Raw genomic sequence first — 14,491 nt, 5'->3', positions numbered from 1 at the left:
TGATCATTTTGAGTTAATACAAAAGATGAAAGAAAGTGCTAAGACGAATATATTATTTTAGCCACCATACTTCATAATAAGATAATTCCTTTATATTTTATGAAATGTAGTATGCCTGTCTTAGATATGTTTTAAAGAAATGTTGAAAATAAAGCTTGAAACTTGGTACTATATTACTTATTACTTTTTTGAATAGGCTCTAGAGTTCAGATCATTTTGGAAGGAAAAATCTGAGTTACGAAGAATGAAAGACGCTACCATCTGTGAAGCTGTGATGTGGGAAGCAGAATCCTTAGCTGAGAGACGAACTATATGTAGGCAAATAGTGAAATTTTTAGTAAGTGCTCATCTCGGTATTAACGAAGATTCTGTAATGTACTTAGCGGATCAGTTAGATTCCTTGCTGTATCTTCCGTCACTCAAATCTTCTTTCCCGAGCTATGGAACTGGAGAAGAAGCAGCTTTAGCTGTTCTAAAAGCTTCTGATGAATTAGGAATGCAGCTACGTAATCTAAAAGGCCTACCTTTAGACGTTACATCAGTGCAAGGAATTTCGGCAGTGTTTAGATATTCAGACGTTTTCCCTCCTTTACCGTTTACAGTGAAACGTGGAAAGCTAGTAAAAAAAGGGGAAAATTGTAATTTGTTTCGCAAAGTTCTGGGCATGACACCTAGATGGAACGCTCCTATCGAAGGTAAGTAGTCTTACGTAATAATTATATAGATCTATTATTAGAGTAATTACTGTTCTTCGAGTGACGTTCTGAGTTCGTAATATCAATAAATTTTAACATTTCAAATACGCAAACAAAATGTTCGTTAGAAACAGAATTTTCAGTAAAAGTAGTTCCTAATACTTGCAACTTAATATGCGCCAGAAATTAAACACAAACAAACTATTTGCTGAGCAAAACAATATATTCACATTTAGAAACTACATACGTGTTACAGTTTCGCCAACTAACACTTTGTCTTCAGAGATAGTGTCTGATGAAGCCAGTATTAGTTGGCGAAACTGTAACTCGTATGTAGTTTTTTAATGTGAATATATTGTTTTGCTCAGCAAATTGTTTGTGTTTAAGTATATACAAAGCAAAGCTTCTACTTATGGAAAATATTACAGCCAAAAATTAAGTTCGATAGCCGTGCAGATAAAATGTTGGATATTCTGTTTTCGATATTTTCTAATTTATTTTCGAGAGCAGTTCTTCAGTAGTATTTACTGAAATCACCACTGTCTATAGATATTATGAGATTGACGTAAGTCTTAAATTAACAACTAATAATAACATGTTGTTGTCAAAGGACAATAGAACAGAAATTGTTTCCAATCTATAATGACAGTTTCAAACAGCACCTATCTTAAGGGAAGCCATGTCTCCAATATCGATGGTGCTTTATTGGGTGACCCTGCATCTTTTCAATTGCCCGACAGCGAAGTTTCTACTGTAGGAGATTGACACGAAGGGTGAACATGTCTATTCGTAACCACTCCTCCTACAAACTTTTCAGGGACCTTCAGTGGTGCGAGATCTAATGTGAGACAAGCCATCTGAATGTCTGTGAACGTAATGGCACGAATACCAGTTTCTTCTTCCATGTGTTCGAGGTGGAGACGGGTATGAGCGAAAAGTGTAGTTTGATGCACTCCCACACAATCACTCCCTGGTACCTTCCGTAGAGATGGAAAATGTCATTGCGATAAAGGGGGGTGTCAGGACGTTAATCTAAAAATGTTATGAATTAACCTTCGTATTTTTGGCAATATGATGTGTGGTGAACTTGCCATTGTACGAGTATCCAGCAGTGATCATGAAACCTGTGTCAAAACAGTCCTTACATTTAGTAAACTTCCTTTGAAAATCCCTCGAACCATTCATCCGTTCTATTTACAAAGTTTTCGACAGTTGGTACTACCCAAATCGTGGTAAATTATGGTGTGTAGTGTTTTCAGTGATATTAGTAGCCGGTTCGCGATGTTTCTCTTTGTAGCTGGATTCTCATTGATAACAAGAGCCCTAATGGGTAGAACAAGGATGTCGTATTTCTAGCATCGTGTGTTTCCGGTAGGTTCCAGTGACATGAACTAAAATGGAACTTACAATGGTTATGTTTTGCATTGGCTTATAAATACTATAGTGAAGACAGAATTGCAATTCTTGTTTACGTTTCCGAAAGATGAAACTTTAAATAGCTGGATTCTCATTGATAACAAGAGCCCTAATGGGTAGAACAAGGATGTATTTCTAGCATCGTGTGTTTCCGGTAGGTGCCAGTGACATGAACTAAAATGTAACTTACAGTGGTTATGTTTTTCGTTGGCTTATAAATATTATAGTGAAGACAGAATTGCAATTCTTGTTTACGTTTCCGAAAGATGAAACTTTAAAGAGCAAATGAATCAATGATACAGAAGGTAAGAATATTTAAATGAAATTAAGGTGAAACACACGCACACCGCCTTCTTCTTATGCCTTCTTTACTTAGCAGATGTAATGTTTGGAATCGAAAATGTGACTGTCGGATCCTTGCACTTAGGTTGAAAGCAGAAGGGACGAAATCACTTAATTTATCTATTTCTCGAATCGTAGCTGGTGAGCTGCTCGAGGCAGAGCGGGGATTGATGTGTTGCTGCCCCAAGGAATCAAACCCAGCCACGCTTTACCTATCCCTTTCAACATCCATGAGATACCATTTTTGGGCACAATGAATCCACACTCCTTGCACATTTGATGGCACTATAACTATAGTTTACGTGGAAAAGTGATGAAATGTAACTTTCTCAATATTCACTGAGTATTAGCGGCATTCTTTACGATACACAATTACGATACTTGTTACACACTGTCAGTGATTCAAGGACCCACACGACTGGCAACTAGGTTCTCTTCTCGCTTGGTGATGCTAACACAGGTGTGCAAAGTCGTGTGGGTCCTGTTATATATATATATATATATATATATATATATATATATATATATATATATATATATATATATATATATATATATATATATATATATATATATAAAAGTCTTACAAGTAAGGTACAGTAAATTGCAAGAAATGACAGAAATGCATCCAAACTTCCAGGATTAGCACAGATGCGCAATCCGGCTAATTTGCAGTCGTTTAGTACGAACGATTGTAATTTTAGCAGGATGGTGCATGTGTGGGTTCTACAGCGTTTTTAAGTTCGGTGCTCTGAGTAGGACTTCGAGAAAATGGTTTCCATAGTTCTGAAGGAGCGTTGACAATCAAGCATGAAACATGTGATTACAAACGACAATACTTCCCGTGGATTTAAATGGCACCATGTAAAAAGAAGATTACGTTGAAACTAGGCCTACACCTTCGTGTTCGTCCTACAGGAAGGCGGTTTCTCATACCGCAAAATGGTGCGCGTACAGGGCATGCCCCGACGCGATTAATATTTGTATGTGAAAGCAGTATATTGAAGAGAACCTTACACACCGACAATTGGACAGTGACCTTGTAATGTGACCACATGGAATGACAGACATCTTGTTCACGTGATGGTGGTGGACCGCACAGCGACGTCCGGAGTGTTAGCTCGAAGTTAGTGCACGATAACGACAATGGGTACTTGTCTGTTTCAGCTGATCGACGGCGTGTATTGAACTCTGGACTCACAGCAAACATGCCTCTGCATGGGTTTCCGTTGGCGCTAAAACCTCAAACGCGTGCAATTGTCACGTGAATATGTCTGGAATACTAAGTGGAATCGTGTTTTCGGTTTAACCTAAGCTATAGTGATGGCCACATATGCGTTAGATGCTATCGTGATGAGCATAATCTGTCAACTTGCATTGTCGACGTCGTACCTTTCCTCGAGATCATCCGAACGACAGATTTCAGTAGGACAATGCTCGGCTACATGAATATTGAAATATGCAAGACTTCAAAAACCGACAAGTACCGTTGCTTCCTTGGCCTTCGCGATCGTCTTGACATGTAGCCCATCGAATATGGGTGGGATAATATGGTTAGTCGATATCTTTTTCACTGGTGACCTGTGGCGATGTCTTGTGGGTTCGTATGCAAGTAATGTAGCAGGTGATTCCTCAGGAGTACATGCAATACCTGTTTTATTCGATGCCAAAACATACAGAGGCTTCGGTTGAAGCACGGGAAGGCTTCAGGCCGTGCTGATCTGTCAAGATTAGAGGTACTATAGAGTTCTAAAATCTAATTATTTCTGATTGACCATTAGAAATTGAGAATTTCATATGTTTATATTTAATACTGTTGTTATTTAAATAAAACTAATCTGGGTAGTTTTTTGAACAAAATTGTAGCTTTTTTACAGATGTATTACATTTGTACAGATGTATTACAGATGTATTACATTTGTACAGATATATAACGCAGTGAAAAATATGTAAAAATCTTTAGAAGCCACCGTTCTTCAATAAATATCTGGCAAGCAATAGCAATAGGATTGACTACTGAAACAATACCTGGGAAGGAATCATGAAAATTAAAATTCCGCGGTACATAAAGAAAGATAGGTTGCTTAGTCAACAAAAATATACCACTGTATCATTTTTTCCTTACAGTTCTTATTCAGCTTGGGTGGAGTGGAAAATGGCCAGAGGATCTGCAGGCTATTAGAAGAATCCGTGCGGCTTTTCACATAAAAATAGCTGCGAGTTTGAATGAACAGTTTGGTGTGACAGTTCAACCTTTCCCAGACTATTTTGATGTATTGAAGGCAAGTATAAGATTTTTCTATTCTGAGTTTTGTTACAATCATCACTTATGAATGGCTGTGTAGACTACTTGGTCGTATTAGTTTATTTTTGAAAAAACAATAAGAAATAACGATTTTCTTCACGTTGCTGTATAGTAGTAATTATTATAAAATTAAAGTATCAAGTTAAATTATTATTATCTCCATGTTACCTTTCAGAGTGGATTTGTATTCCGTATTCAAGTGGCATATCCTCGAGAAGTAACCCTTCTTCAGTTGACTAAGACACCCGAGGGAGTGATAAAATACCGAGACACTGACGAGTCGATAGCATTAGAGAAAAGAATTGTTCATTTGCCCAAATTGACTAGCTCTCTTCATGGGTAAGGATACTCCTCTTTTTATGGTACATACTGTTGCAGAATAGCTTATATATATATATATATATATATATATATATATATATATATATATATATATATATATATATATATATATATATATATATATATATATATATATACCCGTCAAAAATTTAAACTCGCTCTTGGATTTGGTAAAAATGAATAAATATAACAAATGTTATGTTGCAAATAGCAGTGAAACAGCTCTATATTGAAAAAAAAAAAAAACTACAATTTTACCGTAACAGATGTAACATGTATATGTTATGCGTTTTTATTGCCAATTTTTGATTCTTCGAAATATCCTCCTTTTGCCTGGATCACAGCAGCACATATTTTTAGCATTCTTGCTATTAAGTTCTTTAAAATTCTGGGTGCAAGGTTAGTCCAGCAAGTTTGTAAAGCTTCGCACAGTTGTTCGTTATTAGTACACCGCACTTTTCGAACGTTGCCGGTCCAATTCATCCCATAACATTTTGATAGGGTTGAGGTCAGGAGACTGAGGGGTCAAGTTCGTGTATTGCAATCGATTTTGCCTTTCTTTTGTCACAATGTAGTTTCTAGACAATTTCGATGCATGTTTCGGATCATTATCTTGCTGGAAAACAAATCCAGGACCCACGATCTGCTGCCCACATGACGCACCAAAATATTGTGATAACGTTTTTTTATCTATCAGTCCCTCAATTCGTACGAGATCTCCAACTGTATCGCCTTCAAAACGACCCCAAACCACAACGGACCCTCCTCCATGCTTCACAGTGGCTATAACGCATTGCGGTGCCATGCGTTCACCAACCAAACGACGAACATACTGCCTACGTTCATTCCCCCACAATTCAAATTTTGATTCGTCACTGAACAACACTTTGGACCATTGTTCCAGAGACCAGCTTTTGTGTGTTTTCACCCATTGGAATCGTTTCACTCGGCGTTGCACAGTACTCACAGACACAGGATCCTGCCTAATATCAGTTAGTTCCTCGCAAATTTCTGGAGCTTTGCGAGCCATCTTCCTCACTTTTTGACGTTACTCTAGGTCTCCCAGATCGCGGAGGCTTTTATTTTGTCCAGTTTCTCTCTGTCATTTTAAAATTGTTACAACAACCGTCTGAGATACTTAGCTTTAGACGTGATTTGTCGGGTCGAATACCCTTCCTTATGTAGTGCAACAATAACAGCATATGTTTCCACACTCAGCTCTGATTTCCGGCCCATTACTGTAATAAAACAAAGGAATTTTTTAATATTTCTTGATACTCATACTTAACGACACTTCGTGCAAACTAACGCATTTTCTGTCAATTCTGCAAATATGTTACGTGCATGAACGTCACACAAAATAAACCTGGCAAATACCAGAACCAGTAAAGTTTACATACAATTTGCTTTCAGTTCAAATTAAAGCAAGTTTGTTATTACGTTACACTTGCCTGTAAATTAGCATTGCCAGACATTTTAGTTCGTTAAGTCATTAGTCGCAAAATATAAAGATAATGAAGCATTAGCAAATAGTTTTATCTTAAGGAAATATTGTATATTTGTTGCTATTAATCTTTCGTGTGTTCTACTCTGCAGTCAGAATTATTTGCTTAAGCACTGCGAATTCGAATTGCACTCAAGTTGTTTAAACTTTTGACCGGTACTGTATATATATATATATATATATATATATATATATATATATATATATATATTGTCTCCTTTTATTCGTATATAGAATTGTATGAGATTAAGAAACATTCTTTGCCTCTGGTAAATCTCTTTATGGGCCTATATAGAAATGTCTTGAGGACAGACGATGTGTGTTACAGGATTAAGAAGGGATTTTTTTTTTTCAAACAGTGTTCTGTATCTACTATTCATAATTTTGTGTACAGGATGTGAGTACAATCTTCGGGCAATGATTTGATTCATAACTTTATAACACTTGCGGTATGTTTCATGTAATTCGATATCTTCATAATTCCCTTTTATTATGTCTTAATTCTGTAGTTAATAATAGTTAAAACGTTTATGATAGATAAGATTGATTTTATATCAAAAAGTGTGTTTCAAAAATAGTGAAAATGTATTGTATCTTATTAAATCAGTTCTAAAATTACGTGTATGTGACTATTGTCAAAATGTCTGCTAAATCAACCTCTTCGATCTTGGATTGAAGTAGTTACGTATAATGATGATACTTACGAAGAAGAATAAAGAGATTTGAATGAAAGATGAACTCTCAAGTTGCAAAGTGTATAAACAAAATTAATACACGACACTAGATAACCGGACATTCCGGATAACTCAGCCACACCCTGGCAGGGCGAAAAAACCCGCGCGCAGACCCGTTCAAGGTCATTGCGCGCGTTTGTGTGTTCCCTCTTCCCGCATTCCTTTTTCTCACGTCACGTTGACGTTGAGGACTCTATCGTGCAAGTCCCTAAAGTATTACATAGTGAGGGACTAAAGGCTGTCGAAACTGCCCTTCAGTATTTTAAACAAGGTGCGTCGATAATGGACGTACTGTTCCTTCGTCGTCTTCGTGATGAAGCAGCAAAACGCAGACTACAATGCGGAAACAACAGGACATTACACATTTCCTTCTTTCGTGTTTGCAAGGTTGGCTAGTTAATTTTCATTATAGACAAATTTATAGTGTATATCCATTAATTTTCATTTTCATGTATAGTAGAGGCCCTATGCTTTCATGAAGTACGTACTTTTCCTTTGTTTAAGGATAATTGGGCATTTTATTCTCTGTTGTATTTTCAAGAAAGCAATACATACAAGTACAGTTCTGTATTTTCTGAGGAAACACTCGTACTTATTCTTTGTTAACCCCATTCCCGATAACCCGGCATTTTCACAAACTCGGCCACCCTTCGTTCTACATTAGGCCGAGTTTTCAGGACTCTACTGTAATGTATCGTTTGTTTTGGTGAAACACTTCACAATTATTTTCTTCGTTTTCTTTCATTTAAATGTATACGCATTATTATTATTACTCTTCAATAAAAAGAATTTTTACTTCATGCCCGTTTATAATTTTTCTTTTATGGAAGTCTTTCATATGGCTTAATTTTGGAAATGTTCGTTATTATGGAAGTCAAAACAAATCTGTAAAATTTATGATGTCCAGTCTGAAGTACTGTTGTGGTTAAGCGTAATATGTCACCATATATATATATATATATATATATATATATATATATATATATATATATAGTATGTACCTAGAATATTTTCTAACAATTGTAGTAATAGATATGAAGGTTCTCGGGGGCCGCGGTGGCTCAGTGGTAGAGCGTTCACCTCTGGTGCTTGGGGTCCCTGGTTCGATCCCAGCCCCCACCAAGTGAACTTTGTGGTGGACAAACACCGTGTGCGTGGGTTTTCTCGGGGTTCTCCCGTTTCCTCCCTCTTTCTTCATTCCACTGTTTCATTCATTATTCATCATCACCGTCTCCTTTAGCCTAACCGGCATAACCGTGGGACGTAAAACTCAAAGATTTCATTATGAAGGTTCTCAAAAGGAGGAGGATATAAACTTAAGTGTATTTACAAATGAGTCAGGATATAAATTCCGTATATGTTCACAAAACAAATTTTATTAGCTTCCGGTATAAACAGTTTCATGTTTTTTCAATTTTATTATCATTTTCGCCGTAGGTTATACCAACAGTATCCTTCATATGGTCCAGCTTGTTGCCTTGCGAAGAGATGGGTTTCTTCCCAGATGTTAGCGAGTCATATGCCAGATTTGTGCATTGAGTTGATAGTAGCAAGCTTATATTTGAATCCTCATCCCTACACAGTTCCAATACAGCCGCAAGTAGCATTTATGCGGTTTTTGAATTTGCTGAAGGAAAATAAATGGCAAACAGATCCTATTATTCTTAATTTTAACGAGGAATTGACAAGTAAGTATGTTTTGTTTTTTAAAGTTGAGTAAATTCGCTATTGACGGTAATTAAAAGATACAAAACAGGTAGTAGAAAAATTGATGAAGAACATATTTGAGGAAGAATTTAAAAAGTAAGAGATATTGTAACAACGAGTAAAGATCAGGTTAAGAAAAGTTGTGGTTTTGGTTTGAGTTTAACGTTGCTTTTGAACATCGAGGTTATATAAGACGTGGACCTACAGCATAACATACCATCCAAACATCAGCTCCTACTGAGAATCGAACCATGAACGCTAACCATTGAACCTCAAAGAAACTCATTGAGCAAGGAAAGGCTGATAGGCAGTAGTTGGATACACGGTTTTGCACATATTTGTCCAGCAATATCGTAATGATTGTAGATAATAAAAATTAGAGGACGGTTAATTCGGATACGGGATGATATAGACTGAAGCAAAAATATCTAAAAGTCGAAAAATAGGCCACAATTTTTATGTTAAACTTCAGCTATGAAAATTTAAATTGCAGCTTAAACTCTCTTCCTTACAAAAATTGGCTTTTATGCCATGTACTTCAGATTCTGTGATTTCCAGTTAACTGAAAGTTACTTGTACCGGTATTGTAAAAGCATCAGGTAATTGTTTTTCGTAAACAACTATAAAGTCTTAAAATTGAAGTGATTTGTCTTATTTTAAACGAGCAAAAATTAATGTACTGTTGATAAGAAGAAAAATGTATTCAAAAGCTGCGATGTATTCCAACATTTACATTTCTCTACCCATAATGCTTTGCCGTTCAGTTCGTTAGTGAAGTTGCGGTGAAAACATGTGTTGAAGGTGTGGCTTAATTCTGGGCCATACGATATTTAGGAACCATAGACAAATGGCACAAAATTAATAAATAACCAAGAGAACCTATATCGTCGTTTCTATAAAAAGATCTTACATTAGAAACAAAAAAATCCTAGAGTCTGCGTTCTAACATTCTCCGTGATACATTTATCTTTTTTCTGTACTTCTTTGTTGCCTATCTAAAGCATTTAGCGAAATAGTTATAGTGTCCGTGTTTAATGTATATTTCAGCTATTTTCTGGTAAATACTTCTTTGTATGTTTACAGTATATACAGACTTCGTCAGAAAATGTGTGCAGACTTCAAGAAGATAACAGGGTTCCTACAAATTGAAAAGTCAGAGAAAATCAGGGAAATTAAGAATAGTCAGGGAAACCGATTAAAAGTCAGGGGAAAAATCTGAAGTTTCGTCGGACGCTTTTCTTTTAATAAATGGAGAAAGTTAAAAAGAACAGAAATATCTTTAACGTAACTTCAAAATTCTTTGCACATAATGTCATTATGAAGTATTGATGTGCGATGAATCGATGGACTGAAACGTGTGTAACGTACTACGTCACTTGCACTACTTATTCAATGACTCTCTAGGTCGTCGAGGAAAATTTACTGAGATCACAGGATGCATAATATTTTCTGTGAAGTTCTACGATGTCCGCTGGTTGGAAAGTGCCAGTTGTTGTCAAAGGACATTGAAAATGTGAGACTGTGTAATTAAATTTCTACAACAGATAAAGCTGCCAAATGTAAGATTTATAGGTACACTGAAAGCAGCAAGCGATTCATTTATGAAGTACAAACTGGCTTTCTACAAAATGGTAGCCATTGAATGTCAGCTGTCAGGCATTCTTGCTTATGTTTTAGATTTTAAGATCAACGACCCCATTCGTCTTTGATGCTGCAGGGAAACTTTCACGGAATCTCATGATTCAATATGTGTAACCAGATTTGTTGAAATGTAGAGATACAGGACTATTTTGAGGCGGGTCGTTGCTAAATAAAGAGGTTAGACAACACAGAAAACTGGGTCGTAGTATTCAGTTGCGGTTAACTTGGCTTTGCCTTCTCCCAACAGAATTCCCTTCTTCCAGTCCGACTTTGGGGCTTCCAGTACCCTAATGAGCATCGTACGAAACCAATCACTTGGAAGAGAATACAATTGGGGTTCCCGCACTACAGGACCGTTATTTCCCACTGCTGATAATATTACATTTGCCGAAACACGAAATGACATCCACTAATCTGTATCTCCATATATTATCTTACGAAAATGACATTTCTTGTAATAGAACGACCATTGGGTTAGACTAATTTATTTATTTACCTTCAACGTTGAATGCTCCCTCCCTTAGCTACAAAAATCTCTGTATGTCATACGGCAAATAGAGAATACGTATGTTAGACATAAAGAAATAAATTGTGTTGCATTTCTCAGATAAATATGAAAACATAAACTTGCCTTACTTGTAAAGATCAATGCGACAATCCTTTCGTTTTACATATTGCATAATAACTTGATCATACCAACTAACTTAGTTGTTTCATTAATTTAGACAGCAATTCTTTTTCGATTGAAATTATTGATAATGCTTATAATCTATCATGGAATATTGTTGTTCTCAGAGTAGTTTCTATGCGATTCAAGCAAAAAAAAAAAAAAAAAAAATCTCCCAACGGAAGTTGTAGTGGCTGGGATAGTTTGAATGAGCGTAAACAGTTTGTGTGCTTCACCAATTATTTCAGACAGCCCATCATCAACCATGTGTTTCAGTATTGTTGGTAGATCTGTGTTGCGGAAAATATCTGTGCAGAATACTGTTTCGAATTCAGTGCGCAAACAAGCAGTGTTAAAATAGGTCCATATGTTGAAATCAAAGAAGTCGAAACATGAATGGGGCAATTCCTAGTGTGCATCAAAGCCAGCTGAAAATTACGTAAATCTGAAAATTTCATTTTCAATTGAGATTTTATTGTGTCAATTATTTCGAAGAGGATCTGTTTATATTTAGCGTGCAAGTCCCTGTTTCAGGTTGAGTAAATTCGCTCCCTTTTGAAGTAGCATGAACGTTGTTTCCTTCTTCTGTTGGTCGAATGTGCTCACTAAATTTGATGTCGTTCCGTAGTGCATCAAGAAACTTTACACATTCTTCAACGTGGACATTGTTCTCTGCATAATGTTAAACAAATACTCAGTTCGCGCAAAAATGTTTTTAAACACAAGAAGAAAAATTAATTCAAATTCTTCTAGCTTCCTTTTGTGTCATTCAGTTTGTCGAATGGTTATTTTCGTTCGTTCCTAAGGACATAAGTTTTAATAATACTTTCACTAGTTGCGCTCTTTTGCTTGAAACGGTAGATATACTGTTTACGCTTGAATTCCATCTTACTTCAGTGTGAGTTGAGATTCGCTTTCCTTCAACGCTTTTTTTTTTGTAGTGTAGTGTAGTGTAGTGTAGTGTAGAGAAAAATAAAATTTAAATGATGCGTGAACCAGTGTGTGAAAATAGGGTGAAGAGCAAATTCATGTATCCGACTCTGAAGGCCATTTAATTGTCTTGGTATAACATGGCTCCATCATATGTCTGAACAAACAGTTTTTGTTGAAAGTCAAATTTATCGAGAACCTTGCCCAACATATTACATGTTCGTGCTACGGTTTAGTCTTCTAGCGCGTAACTAATCAATTTAAACAATAGAATAATACCATTGTTAAAAAGTGTTTATTGATCTGAATATAACTCCTATACAATAAACAGGTCGATAACCACTGAAACTATTAGCACCAAATTTTGCACAATGGCAGTTGAAATAGGTGAGCCTAAAGATCCTTGTAAAATTTATACAAAGCTTAAATTGTTATGCATTGTTACGTATTAGAATTTGTTTTATTCTATATCTTCGAAACTGATTAACATATTTTAACGAAATAAGGCTCAAATTGGAGAGCAACGCCCTCTCTGTATCCCTCATGCGAAAACAGTCCCCTGTCCATGCGAAAAAGTAAGTTTCTTATTACTCATATATATATTTCTTATCATATATATTACTAATTCATTGTTTTTACAAAATATATTCAATTTCATCATACCTGACATTGACACACCACTATAGGGCTTGGAAATGACACCCGAGGAAGAAATATGTGTTGTTTTCAGAAATACAAACAGAACTCACGTTAATTGTTGTAATTTTTATTTTTTATTTATTTCTGAAATCTAAGTGACATTTTGTCTATTACAAAAGTGAATTTTCCGGCAAAATGTATATATTTTTTCCAAGTCAGAACAAAATATGCTACGTTCATGTTCTGCACATCAGGATGGATAGGAAAAACACAAATTAACAGAAAAAAAAAACTTAAAATAATGAAGTTAGTACCATTTGTTCTACAAAAATCAAATTAACCTTTACCGTACCAATGAGATCACACGACACAGATCTTCAGTCGCAAAATTGATTCCATCTACCACTAATTTCTTTTTGTTACAATTTTTTATTTCGTGTAGAAATGTTGCTTGACAGCCTTTTTAACAATATATCATATATCATTATATACATATGAAATTGTTATGCATTGTTAACGTACTAGAATTTGCTTTAGTCTATATCTTCGAAACTAATTAACATATTTTAACGAAATAAGGCTCAAATTACAGAGGAAGATCCTCTGTTTCCCTCATGCGAAAACTGTCCCCTATATCAGAACAAGAGAACTTGCGGGAAAATGAGTTTCTGTTTATCATATATATTACAAATTCATTGTTTTTAAAAAATATAACATATTCGATTGCATCATCCCTGAGATTGACACACCACTATGTGGCAGGAATGACACTCTAGAAAGAAATATGTGTAGTTTTCAGAAATACAAACAGAACTTACGTTAATTGTTGTAATATTTTCATTTTTTCTGAAATCTAAATGACATTTTGTCTATTCCAAAAGTGAATATTCCGTCTTACTCCCCCCCCCCTAAACTTTAAAAAAAAATGTTCTTCCAGTTCTTTCTCTAATAGCGTCAGTCAGTAAATCAATTCATACATTTTGAGTTGTTTTCGATAAACCATTAAAATGACCCAATTTCTCCCAATGAGCTTTTAATTCTTCATTACAGTTTAACATCAACTCAAATATTTCTTTAAAATTTTCTCTGTTAAAGAGTCGTGTAAAAATTTGATGTTGTTAATACAAGGGCTTACATTTAAATTTGATGAACTTGCAACACTGCGTACTCTTATCTAGGCAATAACAGACAGAGTATGACAATCTTCACTCTCTGCTGTAAGCATGCGTAGTGCGTGTCATGCACATTTTCAGCTGGGCTCAGTTTCGACAGAGAGCATTAGAGTTGTTTCTAACCCAGAACTGTTGCTCTCAAGCAACATATCTTCTCTTTCAGGCTGAAGGAGAAGAGGGCAGTCTCGTTGTTAGTGCTTCGCTCCGGTTTAGGCCTTTTTACAGGATTGGAAATGTTAAAACTGCCGAAGAATATACATTTTCACTTGTATCTTAAATTCTTATATTAAATTCTGTAATATTGTAGAAACATTTTCTACACATGAGTAAACGAATTTTAAGCTGTATTTCTGTGGCATACATCATATGATTTAAAATTGTACACAGAAATATGTGC

General features: G+C 35.6%; 1 protein-coding gene across 1 annotated transcript in view; it reads left to right on the top strand.

Annotated features, from left to right (window-relative positions):
* Mat89Ba (nucleolar protein 6 Mat89Ba) overlaps positions 1-14,491 on the top strand; it is an 87,079-nt gene that overhangs the window by 51,717 nt on the left and 20,871 nt on the right. The window contains exons 12-15 of the mRNA XM_081733732.1: positions 197-695; positions 4,581-4,735; positions 4,934-5,097; positions 8,776-9,026. Of these exons, the coding sequence (XP_081589858.1) occupies positions 197-695; positions 4,581-4,735; positions 4,934-5,097; positions 8,776-9,026 (1,069 nt within the window). The remainder of the gene's footprint in view (positions 1-196; positions 696-4,580; positions 4,736-4,933; positions 5,098-8,775; positions 9,027-14,491) is intronic.

The sequence above is a fragment of the Thermobia domestica genome, chromosome 12 (assembly GCF_964235325.1).
Source record: "Thermobia domestica chromosome 12, izTheDome1.hap1.1, whole genome shotgun sequence".
Lineage (NCBI taxonomy): Eukaryota > Metazoa > Arthropoda > Insecta > Zygentoma > Lepismatidae > Thermobia > Thermobia domestica.
The sequence above is the reverse complement of the archived record's forward strand: the minus strand, read 5'-3'. Positions and strand labels throughout refer to the sequence as shown.